The 13,976-nt window shown below is 44.6% G+C and overlaps 1 protein-coding gene across 1 annotated transcript; it reads left to right on the forward strand.

Moving 5' to 3' along the window:
* Positions 1–7,186: 7,186 nt before the first annotated feature.
* wfikkn2b (WAP, follistatin/kazal, immunoglobulin, kunitz and netrin domain containing 2b) lies at positions 7,187–11,980 on the forward strand. The gene is made up of 2 exons (XM_061708343.1): positions 7,187–7,372; positions 9,634–11,980. The coding sequence occupies exons 1-2, from the start codon at positions 7,187–7,189 to the stop codon at positions 11,182–11,184; spliced, it is 1,737 nt and encodes a 578-aa protein (XP_061564327.1). The 3' UTR covers positions 11,185–11,980.
* Positions 11,981–13,976: the final 1,996 nt, after the last annotated feature.

Genomic DNA, 13,976 nt, shown 5'->3' on the forward strand with positions numbered 1-13,976 from the left:
GTACTCTATAGTCCTATTTATCTTTCTTTTAATGTACATAAACAAATAGTTTACATGTCCACCATTCCACAGTTTTAGTTTGCTAATTTCTGTAGCTGACTTCAGTTACAGCTTTTATTTCAACAGTATCTCTCTGATGCAGAGGGAAACGTGCAATTCGTTTTTCCTCTTCGCAAATGCATTCTCGCAAAATCAGCTCCATGTTTTCACCTAGTATTTACCTTCACAATAAGTCCTGTGAAGTTTAAAATCAAAATGTATTTACCAGACTGGTAATACAACTGGATTACTTGCAACAGGAAAGTCTGAATCTAATTAAATGTTGACACTTCAGAGGAGAAAGCCAATTAGACCAGATGAAGATCACCTGCAACATATGCATGATGAGACTTTTTAAACCTCACCTGGTGATTGTACTCTCACTTCATCTCAACAATGGAAGGTGTTTGGCTTCTGGTGGTTTGTGTGGCAGCTGAGGTTGTTGCCAAAGGTTTGTGGAATTAAGGTTACTTTTGAATTTCCAAAGAAGTTTTGTTCTTTACTGTCTATTGAATAGAAAGCGTCTTTATGGAAATTTCAAATTTCCACAGGATTAAGTTTGCCAATAGATGCCCCAAATCAAAGATCTGATCTGCTCCACAGAAGACAGACAGGTATCAAAATTACTTTTATAATGTTCTGCTGTCATACCTCTTCTAAAACTAAACTCATCTCTTTGTTAGACTTGTCTTCAAAAGATGATGATCCAAGAACTGTGGGACTTGTCCAGTCAATGGATTCCATGTTGTTCAAACGTCTTAAAGAAGGTGAGCAGGTTCGGTGAGAAATAACACTTGTTGGCATCGCAACAGCATATTCTGTCAGGTGTACTCAACCAAGGTAAAATAGCTGTACAACTAAACTTGACCATGTCTTTCAGTTCAACTGGAAACCAACGAAGTGGAAGAAATGGCTACCCTTGTGTCAGATGTGGCTGACGTCTTGATGAACCACACTGCGGTGGCCTCCGACGTTGCCACGAACCAGACTGCGGTGGTCTCCGACGTTGCCACGAACCAGACTGCGGTGGTCTCCGACGTTGCCACGAACCAGACTGCGGTGGTCTCCGACGTTGCCACGAACCAGACTGCGGTGGTCTCCGACGTTGCCACGAACCAGACTGCGGTGGTCTCCGACGTTGCCACGAACCAGACTGCGGTGGTCTCCGACGTTGCCACGAACCAGACTGCGGTGGTCTCCGACGTTGCCACGAACCAGACTGCGGTGGTCTCCGACGTTGCCACGAACCAGACTGCGGTGGTCTCCGACGTTGCCACGAACCAGACTGCGGTGGTCTCCGACGTTGCCACGAACCAGACTGCGGTGGTCTCCGACGTTGCCACGAACCAGACTGCGGTGGTCTCCGACGTTGCCACGAACCAGACTGCGGTGGTCTCCGACGTTGCCACGAACCAGACTGCGGTGGTCTCCGACGTTGCCACGAACCAGACTGCGGTGGTCTCCGACGTTGCCACGAACCAGACTGCGGTGGTCTCCGACGTTGCCACGAACCAGACTGCGGTGGTCTCCGACGTTGCCACGAACCAGACTGCGGTGGTCTCCGACGTTGCCACGAACCAGACTGCGGTGGTCTCCGACGTTGCCACGAACCAGACTGCGGTGGTCTCCGACGTTGCCACGAACCAGACTGCGGTGGTCTCCGACGTTGCCACGAACCAGACTGCGGTGGTCTCCGACGTTGCCACGAACCAGACTGCGGTGGTCTCCGACGTTGCCACGAACCAGACTGCGGTGGTCTCCGACGTTGCCACGAACCAGACTGCGGTGGCCTCCGACGTTGCCACGAACCAGACTGCGGTGGCCTCCGACGTTGCCACGAACCAGACTGCGGTGGCCTCCGACGTTGCCACGAACCAGACTGCGGTGGCCTCCGACGTTGCCACGAACCAGACTGCGGTGGCCTCCGACGTTGCCACGAACCAGACTGCGGTGGCCTCCGACGTTGCCACGAACCAGACTGCGGTGGCCTCCGACGTTGCCACGAACCAGACTGCGGTGGCCTCCGACGTTGCCACGAACCAGACTGCGGTGGCCTCCGACGTTGCCACGAACCAGACTGCGGTGGCCTCCGACGTTGCCACGAACCAGACTGCGGTGGCCTCCGACGTTGCCACGAACCAGACTGCGGTGGCCTCCGACGTTGCCACGAACCAGACTGCGGTGGCCTCCGACGTTGCCACGAACCAGACTGCGGTGGCCTCCGACGTTGCCACGAACCAGACTGCGGTGGCCTCCGACGTTGCCACGAACCAGACTGCGGTGGCCTCCGACGTTGCCACGAACCAGACTGCGGTGGCCTCCGACGTTGCCACGAACCAGACTGCGGTGGCCTCCGACGTTGCCACGAACCAGACTGCGGTGGCCTCCGACGTTGCCACGAACCAGACTGCGGTGGCCTCCGACGTTGCCACGAACGAGACTGCGGTGGCCTCCGACGTTGCCACGAACGAGACTGCGGTGGCCTCCGACGTTGCCACGAACGAGACTGCGGTGGCCGCCGACGTTGCCACGAACGAGACTGCGGTGGCCGCCGACGTTGCCACGAACGAGACTGCGGTGGCCGCCGACGTTGCCACGAACGAGACTGCGGTGGCCGCCGACGTTGCCACGAACGAGACTGCGGTGGCCGCCGACGTTGCCACGAACGAGACTGCGGTGGCCGCCGACGTTGCCACGAACGAGACTGCGGTGGCCGCCGACGTTGCCACGAACGAGACTGCGGTGGCCGCCGACGTTGCCACGAACGAGACTGCGGTGGCCGCCGACGTTGCCACGAACGAGACTGCGGTGGCCGCCGACGTTGCCACGAACGAGACTGCGGTGGCCGCCGACGTTGCCACGAACGAGACTGCGGTGGCCGCCGACGTTGCCACGAACGAGACTGCGGTGGCCGCCGACGTTGCCACGAACGAGACTGCGGTGGCCGCCGACGTTGCCACGAACGAGACTGCGGTGGCCGCCGACGTTGCCACGAACGAGACTGCGGTGGCCGCCGACGTTGCCACGAACGAGACTGCGGTGGCCGCCGACGTTGCCACGAACGAGACTGCGGTGGCCGCCGACGTTGCCACGAACCATCAATAAAGATTGTTTTGCTCATACATGAATTGTTTGCTCTTTTGTTTGAGTCTTGACTGTCATCTGGAAGCTTGGACAGAAGTATCCTTGAAGGTTGAGTGGGTGTTTGAGGAAATTTAGGCCCGTTAAATGAAGCTTGTTGTGACTTCTCAGTTTCACATTCTCTGCTACATCCTGGTGTGCCTATTTGATCCTTTGCTGATAAATTTCTATAGTCTAGCTGCCTGCGAAGTTGGTGTCTAATTTGTTTGGAGGGGGTTCAATGTTACAACTAGGGAAGAAAAGCTGGTCAACAGGAATAATTACAACATTCAATGGATTATTAATCCTGAAACTGCTTGTATAGAAACTTGAATCCTCAAGTAACCTCTTGCCTGAAATGATGCCAATTTGTTTATCGTGGCTCTCTGGGGGGGGCTTTTTTTGATTCAGCAGACTATTGCAGATGTCAATGCAGTTCCTCCATTGTGTAACACATGGTGTTCCAGTTAGCTGGTTTGATATGTTTATATCAAGAGTGAAACCACATATGACACCACACAGTAATTGGCTTTTATAAGCTTGTACAATTAATCATGTGCAGTTTGTCATTAGCAGTAAAACGGAACAAATATAATCCCCCTGACAGGATTTAAACCTGCAGCTATGAAATGTCTGCAAGTAACCAATGAATAAGGCTTTTTTTTTCTTGTGTGCAAACACGTATGTAGGAAAAAAATCAATGTGTCTGCATCAAGAGCAAACAATACCCCCCACACACACTTTGACACAGCATGTGTCCACAGTTATTGCATTGGAAGGCAGTCTAATAGCTCCCCTGTCCTCATCTGAACTGTGGGGGAAACCGTTCAAAGCTGGTTTACACAAGGGAGGAACGAGCAGTGCAAATTATAATAACTTCATTCATTAAACACAGCGCCAACACACTCGCCCGCCGCGGAGCATGTCTCCGGGCTTTTTTGTTTTGTTTTGCCGTGTCCTCATCTCACCCCTGCTGGCTGTCTAGTTATATTTGTAAAAGAGCGCATTCAAAAGTCGGCGTTTGATGTTTGCTATTTTAGGTCCTGGTGTTAAGCCAAACTCATAAATAAATGCTTGAATGACAGGTGATAACCTGTTACAATGATGCAATTAAGCCATTTTCTTATCATTATCGTGTCTACTTATTATAGCAGCAGCTAGAGTCTGCAGGAGGATTACACAAATTACCATGGGCCAAAATGAAGTGTTTGCACAGAGACAACTAATCCTACATGCAAAGACATGCTTCTTTGGATCCACTGATTACAAATAGAGATGATTGAGCAACAGGGCAAGAGACAGAAACCCTTACAGGACTTATAATAGTGTTCAAATTGTAAGCAGATGTATTTGGACATCCTTAAAAACACAGATTTTGTAGTGTTAATTTCAGCTAACAATCCCCTCAGCTCAAAAGGTCTATATGTTTAAGACTAATGTCCAAAACAATATTTGCTTGTCGGCCCCATACTTCACACGTGGCCGATATGGGGCCCATTTTTCATCCCATTCACAGTTAGATCCACAAGTACCTGGACAATGACCAAGTCTTATGTCAAGAAATATGACATTCAACATTAACAAGGAAAAAAAAAGTCGAATTGTCAGGGATTCAAACTTATTTGGACAATTGACTGTAAAGAAGTTAATTTGGAAGGCATGGTCACTTTACTCGTTCTTCCAAGATAAATGAAGAAGATAAAGGATGAGGTATTAAGATGACTGGAGCTACTAATATGAGTTCGAAGGAGATCTCAAATCCAAACAAAGGAAGCCATCATTAGACTGAAACAAAAACACAAAGATCTGTAAGCAGAGCTTTGGTTTGGAGGACCCTGATTGCATTAGAGGTGAACCACTTTGGGCCCCTGAGCAAGAACCTTAAGCCTTACTGCTCCCCGGTCTAACAGTCTAACTAGTGATAGTTTAGAGGCAGATGAGTAATTTCCCCTTGTGAAATGAATAAAGGTTAATAATACATTTTAAAAAAGTTTTAAAGCCTTATGTGCAGATAAATTAACAGATTTGTACATCCGTAAAAAGAAAACGCTGGTGAGCTCAGTAGTGTCAAAAAACCTGAAGGACCTCCTTGCTGAATAAAAAAAACCTTTTCACAACATCTTTATAAGTCAAGATTAGTGCGGAGAAAGTTGAAGGACCATCATCAAAATCTTGTACCAGAATGATGGGAAGAGAAAAGTATAGATCAGGACGGTAAGAGCTCATGATCCAAACATGATGGAGGAAGTGTCATGGTGCGTGTGAGGCTGGAACAGGCCCGGTGGTGTTTATTGATGATGTGACTGTTGACAGAAGTTGCAAAGTGAATTCACAGGTTTATAGGATCATACTTGGCACTCACATTCAAACAAACCCTACAAAAATGAGACGACGGAGCTTCACGCTACAGGTGGAAAATGAAGACTTTTTGAAGGCAAAGTGGTGGAAAATTTTTCAAATGTCAGATATGTTGCCTGGTCTCAACCTAATGGGGCGGTTTTAGTTATTGAAGACAAAACTGAAGGCAGACAGTCCCTCAAACAAGCCGCAGCTGAAGGGGGCTCCAGCAAAAGTCTGGTCAAACATCTTCTGGCAGAAAAGTCAGAATTTAGTGATGTCCATGGGCTTCAGACATCAGTCAAAAACGTTACATCCAAGTATTAAAAAATATTGTTATATTTTATCTTACCTTGATGAAACAAACAAAACAAAAAAAACCTCCAAACTTTGGGGATATTGTGCTTAAAATGGATGTATTTCCTATATCATATGTTTGTGAAACCTCATGAATTGAAACTTAAAGTGTACACTTTGATGGGATCTTGATTGTTTTCTTTCAAACCCACTGTGGTGATGATTAAATGATTAAAACCCCGTAGCTGCCCAAATATTTCCGGAGCTAACAGTAATTCTCAGATAGACCTAACATAAAATGTTGAGCTGTCGCTCTAGTTAATCACTTTCTTTTAAAATGAGCTGCATGCAATCAGAACCAATACAGGAATATGAACTGTTGTTGCAGAAATTAAATGAGAAATCCAGAAAAATAAAACACAAACAAAATGTATCAGTCACAAAGTATACCATTGCTGATGAGTATTCTTTGTTTAATGAAATGTGATTACATATTTAGAAATAATACTGATGATTCATGTGTAATATTGTGGCCCAATAGGGTTTATTCCATTTGTTTCCAAGCGTCTGCTAAATGGCAGTAGTAGTTTGCCAGCTTTTATAGTCGAATATATATATATATATATATATATATAGTCGTTACTAATTTAGCTTTCTTTTACTGCTGGAAAAGCTAAAGAAAATGTCTTGTCTCTGAAAGAAAGTAATTTAAACTTATGACCTCAAAGGTTTCTATTCTTTATCAAGTAGCCTAAAAAAAAAAAACAAGAAACAAAAACAGGATTTAGTTTATTTGATATAAAATATCACACCCTATTAGTCCATAAAACCAAGGAACAATTCCCGTGCGCACATCAGTTCTCATCAAGCACACAGCTATTCATCTAAACATCCTGACTGTTTAAACAGAGCATGTGGTTTTAGTTTAGTTTGGGAATCGTTAAAGAGTAAATATCCTTAAAGCAACAAAATGTTCCCCTTTGAGGTTCACTTGTCCGTGCGTCTTAGCGCGCTGTGCGCCCTGGCGCCGTTGGCGACCGCAAAGGGTTAAATGGGGTTACCAGCGATTCTTTTAACAGGCAGGTGCCCCCGCCAGTCCCAGCCCCAAACGGACTTATTAAAACGTTTCTTCCAAGGTCTGAGGAGCAGCTCATAATTGTCACACTGCGAGTTACTCGGCGAGTGTTGTTGACGGTGATGGCAGCAGATCTCTAAAAGAAATAGCGCATCACAGTTGCAGCTGAGCCGGATTAACCAGCTAAAACTCATCAGTGTCTGAACGCCCTTTTGACTCGTCTCCACCGCTAGTTTTGATCTCCAAAGAAGAGGAGTTTGTTCACTGCTGGCTCACATGAAGGCAAACACGTCTGCTGAGGTGCGCTCTGCTCCGGAGATGCTGCGGATGCTGTTTCCACGGTGGATCGGGTTCCTGGCGTGCGCGTCAGTGTGGATGCAGCTCACTGCCGGAGTCTCGCCCAGCGTCATCTATTCCCACGCGGGCATGTGCCCCAATGACATGAACCCCAACCTGTGGGTCGATGCCATGAGCACCTGCACACGAGAGTGTGAATCTGATAAGGTAATGTGACGTTTTTAACCAGTTTATAGCTTCTTTCACTGTTATTTGGTTGCAGAAGTTAGTTTTATATGTTTATCTTATGTAGGGTTGCCACCTTTCAGAAATAGAAATAAGGGACGCCCCGATTTCAGCAGCGCAGACGCCAAAAAAGGGACATCCCCAAAACATCTAAACTGCATAGAAATATATTTTATGCGAAAAAAAAACAAAATGCTTTGATTTCAAGTTTAAAGTGCTTTAATAGCATTGAACTTGCATGACTGTACAGGCAGACAACCATACTAGCAACTGAAATAGCCTCCTATGCTATGTTTGTGTAAAAGTATGGTAATATATGGTGTATATAGTGTAAAGGTTAATTTATTTCAATACTTCAACTGAAAAACTGAAACTAATATATTACATAGTCTCATTACAGGAAAAGCAAGATATGTTAAACCTTTATTTGTTATAATTTTGATGATTGAATTGTTTATTGATTTCATAAAATATTCTAATTTTTTGAGATTTTTTATTTGGGGTTTTCATAAACTGTGAGCCATAATCACCAAAATTATAACAAATAAAGGCTTGAAATATCTCACTTTGAATGTAGTGGGAAATAATACATTTGTTTCACCTTAAGTTGAATTTACTACGAATAAGGTTTTGCAATATATTCAAATTTTCCGACCTTCACCTGTATATTATGACATTAATAAATAAGAGCATAATATGTGTCTGTATTGGTTCAATACGGAACGCAACTTTTAATTCCCAATTACGTAACAATTCCGTATTTCAAGGGATGGGTGGCAACCCATGTCTTCTTTTCACTTGTCCACCCTCAGTCCTAAGAAATAGCCTATGGATCACGGCTTTCCACACAGATAGGTTCCCTCATTCTTCTCACATTGGAAGTGGCCTCAGAAGTGCTGTTCATTCACTTTGAAGGGAATAATGTCAAGCATTACCGAACTGAATTGTGGGCCACTGCTTGCAATGGCAGCATATAGCTTCTGTCAGAGATGGAGAGTTTTACATTTTTCATCTGTCACCGTCACTGTGAGTGCCGGTCTGTAAAATTATGGTTACACGGCCAATAAAATAGTACATGTGAGGACAGGATGGTTAAAAGGATGGTTGACGGGTGGTGCTTCCAACATGCTTTCTTCATACCATAAACAACCAATCAAATGTCTTAGTGCTGATTAGACAAATAAGCCGAAACAGTCCTGCTCCAATGTTCGATTTCATTAGCGTGTAGCCGCAATTTAACTGAACAATGCATTTCAGTCTCCCGACTTTTAAAAGTAGCAACACTCCAACACTCTCTCCACTATGCATGTAACCCACATTCCAGCTCGTCAGCGCTTAACGGACGGTGACCTCAGGATTCTTTCACTGCATACAGATAGATGTAATAGTGATAATGTAATAGTGTAATTTAACTGGTTGTTTATTCTGTGATTAAGGTACTTCAGAGCCATTCACTAATGTTTCTAACACCCTAACACTCTAACACTATAAGAGCATAAGAGCAAAACTATTAATGTTGCAGCCTGCAACCGTAGCCTTTAAAATTTCTCTACAAAGTCCCAAAAGTAAAATAATTATTTTCTTCAAAAGTTTGCAAATTATTCATGCTGTCCAAGTTAACACTGGATGCTAGCTAGTGTAGTAAGGACTTAGATGAATATGTTTTCAACCCATATTGCAGTTCAGCAAGGCATATCTGTCGCTATGGTTACTTTGATGGCAAGAAAGCGAGAGACAGAAACAGAGAGTGGTGGTGACATTTTAATTTTTAGTTTTTTTTGGGCCATGAAGAAGGAAATGGGCTCTGATGGTAAAAGCTTGATACCAATGCCAAGCAAAAAGTGCTGGAGACCAGTAACATGGATATTTATGATGTTTTCCAACACACTTGAGTCAAATAAAAAAAAACCTTCCTAAAAACATAAGTAGGAGGAGTTTTGCAACAACATCAAAGATTATTGAGGTTTCTGCAGGAATTAACTGTAGCTCTAACTTCTAGGTGGGGGTTCAGGTTATTTGCCTTGAAGAAGTACTAGCAGAAAATACATAGAAAGGAATACCACATGCTACCAAGTAGACCAAGTCAACTATGGCACGTGGTCCCCACCTATGGCTGCCATACGTTGTATGTTCCACGCAGAACAATAAGTCACCCGTTAGTGAAATTTTGGCTTAGTTCTACTGCTGAGTGTGTTCATGCATTCTGAATCTACATTTGTGATTTCTCTATTCCCCTCTTCTAGGAATGTGAGTCCTTTGAGAAGTGTTGCCAAAACGTGTGTGGGAATCACAGTTGTGTGGCTGCTCGTTTCGTGGATGGAAATAAGGGCCCCATGGGGATGCCAAAGGAAGCAACGTGTGCCAGTTTCATGTGCACCCAGCAAGGGTCTGAGTGTGACATCTGGGGCGGCCAGCCGGTGTGTAAATGCCGAGACCGCTGCGAGAAGGAGCCAAACTTCACCTGTGCCTCTGACGGCATGACGTACTACAACAAGTGCTACATGGATGCAGAGGCGTGCTTGAAGGGCATCACCCTGTCCGTCGTCATATGCCGCTTCCACCTCACCTTGCCCAACACAAGTCCTTCGCTTCCACAGGTGACCACCCTTCGCATGACCACTGCTTCCCTTCGACCTACCGTCCCCCTTCCCACTGAGCCTCAGCCACCCGTCTTGGTCAGTGGACCAACTCCACAGACTGTAAATGTGGGTGACACTGCCAGTTTCCTGTGTGATGTCACAGGTCGACCCTACCCTGCCATTATGTGGGAGAAGCAGATGCCGGCAGGGTTAGACAAGGTGGTCATGAGACCCAATCATATGTTGGGGAACATGGTGGTCACCAACATTGGTCAGTTGGTCATCTACAATGCCCAGCTGCATGACTCAGGTGTCTACACCTGCACAGCTCAGAACCCATCTGGTTTAGTGGAGGCCTCCCATCCCCTTACCGTGCTCCCGGCCGAGGTCCTCAGCCCCACCTCATCAAAAAACCTGACCCAATGCCTGCCTGAAGAATGCCTGAAACCCCCTGAAACCCAAGAGGATTGCGGGAGTGAGCTGGAGAAAGTCAGCTGGTACTATGAGTCCAAAAGCAACAACTGCTTCTCCATCACACACTGCCACAGCAATGGCAGCGACCAGCAGACCAAAAAGCTGTTTGACACGTATGAAGGTTGTATGCAGTGTTGTGGTCCGGAGTTGTTAGGCCCCTGCGGACTCCCCCCCCTCCAAGGCTCCTGTAAAGCATATGAGCTAAGATGGGCATACAGCAGCACACTGCAGGAGTGTCATTCCTTCATTTACAGTGGCTGTGAGGGCAATGGCAACAACTTTGAATCCAAAGAAACATGCGAGGAGATGTGCCCCTTTCCAAAGAAACACCAATGCAAGTTCTGTAAGCCCAGAGGCAAGATGGTGACAAGTTTCTGTCAGAGTGACTTTGTCATCACGGGCCAGATGATGGAGCTTACACAAGAAAAAGACTCCGGCCACGTCCTCATGACTGTGGAGGAGATCTTCAAAGATGAGAAGATGGGTCTACGCTTCTTTGGGAAGGAACCTCTTGAGGTCACTTTCATCAATATTGATTGGAACTGCCCATGTCCAAACATTACAGGGGCTGCTGGAGGGGGCCAGGTCATCATCATGGGCAACGTCAATGATGGCATGGCCGTCCTTCAGCCTGAGAACTACGTGGCCATGTCCAGTCCTCGTCGGGTGCGGAAATTAAAGGAGATCATCTCAAAGAACACCTGTGACATTCTCAAGGTGATCACCAACAACCCTCAGTAGGGTTCGGGTCTGAACATAAAGTAAGGAAACGTGATAAAACTGCCAAAGTTTTGAACATTCACTGCACTAACTTTCAGATTTCCAGAAACTGTTGATGACACATTTCATGGAACACTTTTGTCTGGTTCTTTCACAAGTTTTATGGGATTTTATGCGGTTTGTTGACGCCTGCTTGTAGCGTTGCCTTTCCATTGTCGCATGAATGCTGATGTTGTTGACTGTAGTTACATATTTGTGAACACAGACATTCATTTTTTTATCACAATATTATCTTTATATTCTGAATCTGTTGGTTTCCATGCCCTTGGTGTCTTCAAGAGGAAAAAGAGCTTGTAACCTTTGGCACTGAACCTAAAACACAGGCTTGTTTTCATTTCTGTATTTATGTGTATAATTTAAATGTCTTTCTACATTCAGTCTGTATTTTACACCAGCATGTGCTGTTCCACACAAGGAACAAGGACAACAAGAGATTTCATCTAGTTTAATAAGTTGTAACATATTTTAGTAAGAATGGCATTTTCTTTGAATTTGCTCAAAGGAACATTTGTGATTTTTAGTTCTCAAGGGGATGAATCTGTCACATTCATGACGTCTGTACAGGGGGTTAACATTTATGTACCTCATATCAACCACAAATGTATGCATAATTAGAAATGTGTTTTTCAGGGACAGCTGCTTTGCAGTCTATGAATTCAAATAGCTAGCTGTCATGATTTTAGATACTTAGCACTTTTGGCAAATTTGACTTCTGAACTGTGAATAGAGACGTTAGAGAGCACCGTCGTTCTTAGTTTAAACATAATATAGTTTGTTGTGCTGTTAATTGTTATATCAGATCACTATGACTATTTTGACTATTTGGTTGAGACTGGAAGCTTCTGGCGGCAAAGGAGCTCAGCTATCCTGGAACAGCCAGTACGATCTACCTTCACCCCTGGCTACAGAGCGCTAGTCAGGGCCTAGCGGGAGGACTTCTGGCTGGATAACCTCTAGCTCGTTGGCTGCTCCACTTGATCCACCTTAGCCTGGTTCCCTCAAACCATGTTGGCTTGGACCATTTGCCATCTGAACTTATCTGGAACTCTGGCAGTCCTAGTTTCAGATGTTGCTAGTGAAATGATATCTTGAAACGGGATGGAATAAAAAAAGATTTGGTCAGAATAAACGTAAGGTAACATTAGTTAGCTTCATATGTTAGCATGATCTAAGATAAGCTAAAATTGATAGTAACTGGTGTTAGAGGAAGTAAGCACCTTCCAGTATGGCTTCAGAAAAAGGTCTCTTTAAAAATCTTGTGTGATATCATAGGTGGTTTGTTGAGTTCTTTTCATATAGTCTATGAGGGTCCACCTACAGGAGGTTAAGTCTCTTTTACGACGCCCAAGATTTACTCCTATTGGTGTGATCTTTAAACACTTTAATTTTCTATTCCATCATTTCAATTCTTTTTTAATTAGCTATGTACCTTTTATCAACTTTTATGTTGTTTCTTGGCTATTTATTAATGTGTAGGCTTTTCATTTTGTTCTCTGCAAGTAAGTTGAATTTTGTATAATTTTGTTTTTTGTGAGGAAAATAAAAATTTTGGATTTTTTTTCAGTCTCACACTCCTTTTTTTGTCTTGACATCAATGCAGTATGCTGAGTTACATTAATTAGTGGTTATACCGAATGACATTAATTACTGAAACACATAACTGTTTTATTGTGGTGGTTTGTATTTCCTGGATGTCAGAGAGCAGCAGCTCTCTGTACCTGCATGGCTCATCTGACAGGCTGGGATAAAAGAGACCTGGGAATTGTATACTCCCAGCCCACCCTGCCTCCACACTATCCCAGAAAACTTCAAAACAGACCCATCCATTCCAAAGACCCTCATGGCATTGTAAAAACTTCACCCTATTTTACTTTGCCTCCATGGTCCAGCCTAATTGGGTAAGAAGCCCAGGCTGTAAACCTCAAATCCACTCCCATACAAGAGTTATGTGTTTCATGTTGTGCCAACAGGCATTTCTGGGTTACTGGGAAAGGCCTTGGTGGGCTCAACGAGGGTGTTCTCCTTCCCAGATGGGTTCTGTTTCTTCCATCCAGAGGGGTGATGGAGGCAGGACATCAGCGCTTGTACAGCGTTCCTTAACTGGTAAAACCACCGGGGAGCTCAGACCTGCACTTCAGCAGCTGTTGAGGCTGTGCAGCAGAGAGATATTAGATCTGCAGCACCTTGGACCGAATCACAAACTCATATTAGTCATGTCAACAGCACAAATATTTCTTTAGTTTTCCATACACATCATCATTTCAAGATACGAAGCAAAAAGCTGGTTTTCAAAGCAAGATGAAATATTTCAACAAGGACATTGTGACACAGCTTCCAAAGGAATACAAGGAAAAATCCCAAGAATGCATTCATTTCCTTATTTTACTATACTTATATTCTTCAACAATTGAAAAAAACATGATTGTGCAACCTTTTCTTTTTACAGACAACTTCCTGAAAGGGTATTATTAATACCTGGTAGATTAAAAAAAAAACAAAAAACAAAAAAACACTTGTGAAATCAAACTGTGTTTTTTGACTGACCTTCAGTTGATTTTAAATAACCAAAATAGAAATTCAACGCATCAGACCCTTGTGGACCAGAATTGTATATGCGCTCCTCCATCCATCTATTTTCTATACTATGCTCATTACCGGTGACAGGCAGTGGTACACCCTGGATAGGTCACCAGTCTTTCCCAGGGCCACATGTATACTGTACAAACAACCAGACATACTCACACTCACACCTA

This window comes from Cololabis saira, chromosome 19 (genome assembly GCF_033807715.1).
Source record: "Cololabis saira isolate AMF1-May2022 chromosome 19, fColSai1.1, whole genome shotgun sequence".
Classification (NCBI taxonomy): Eukaryota; Metazoa; Chordata; class Actinopteri; order Beloniformes; family Belonidae; genus Cololabis; species Cololabis saira.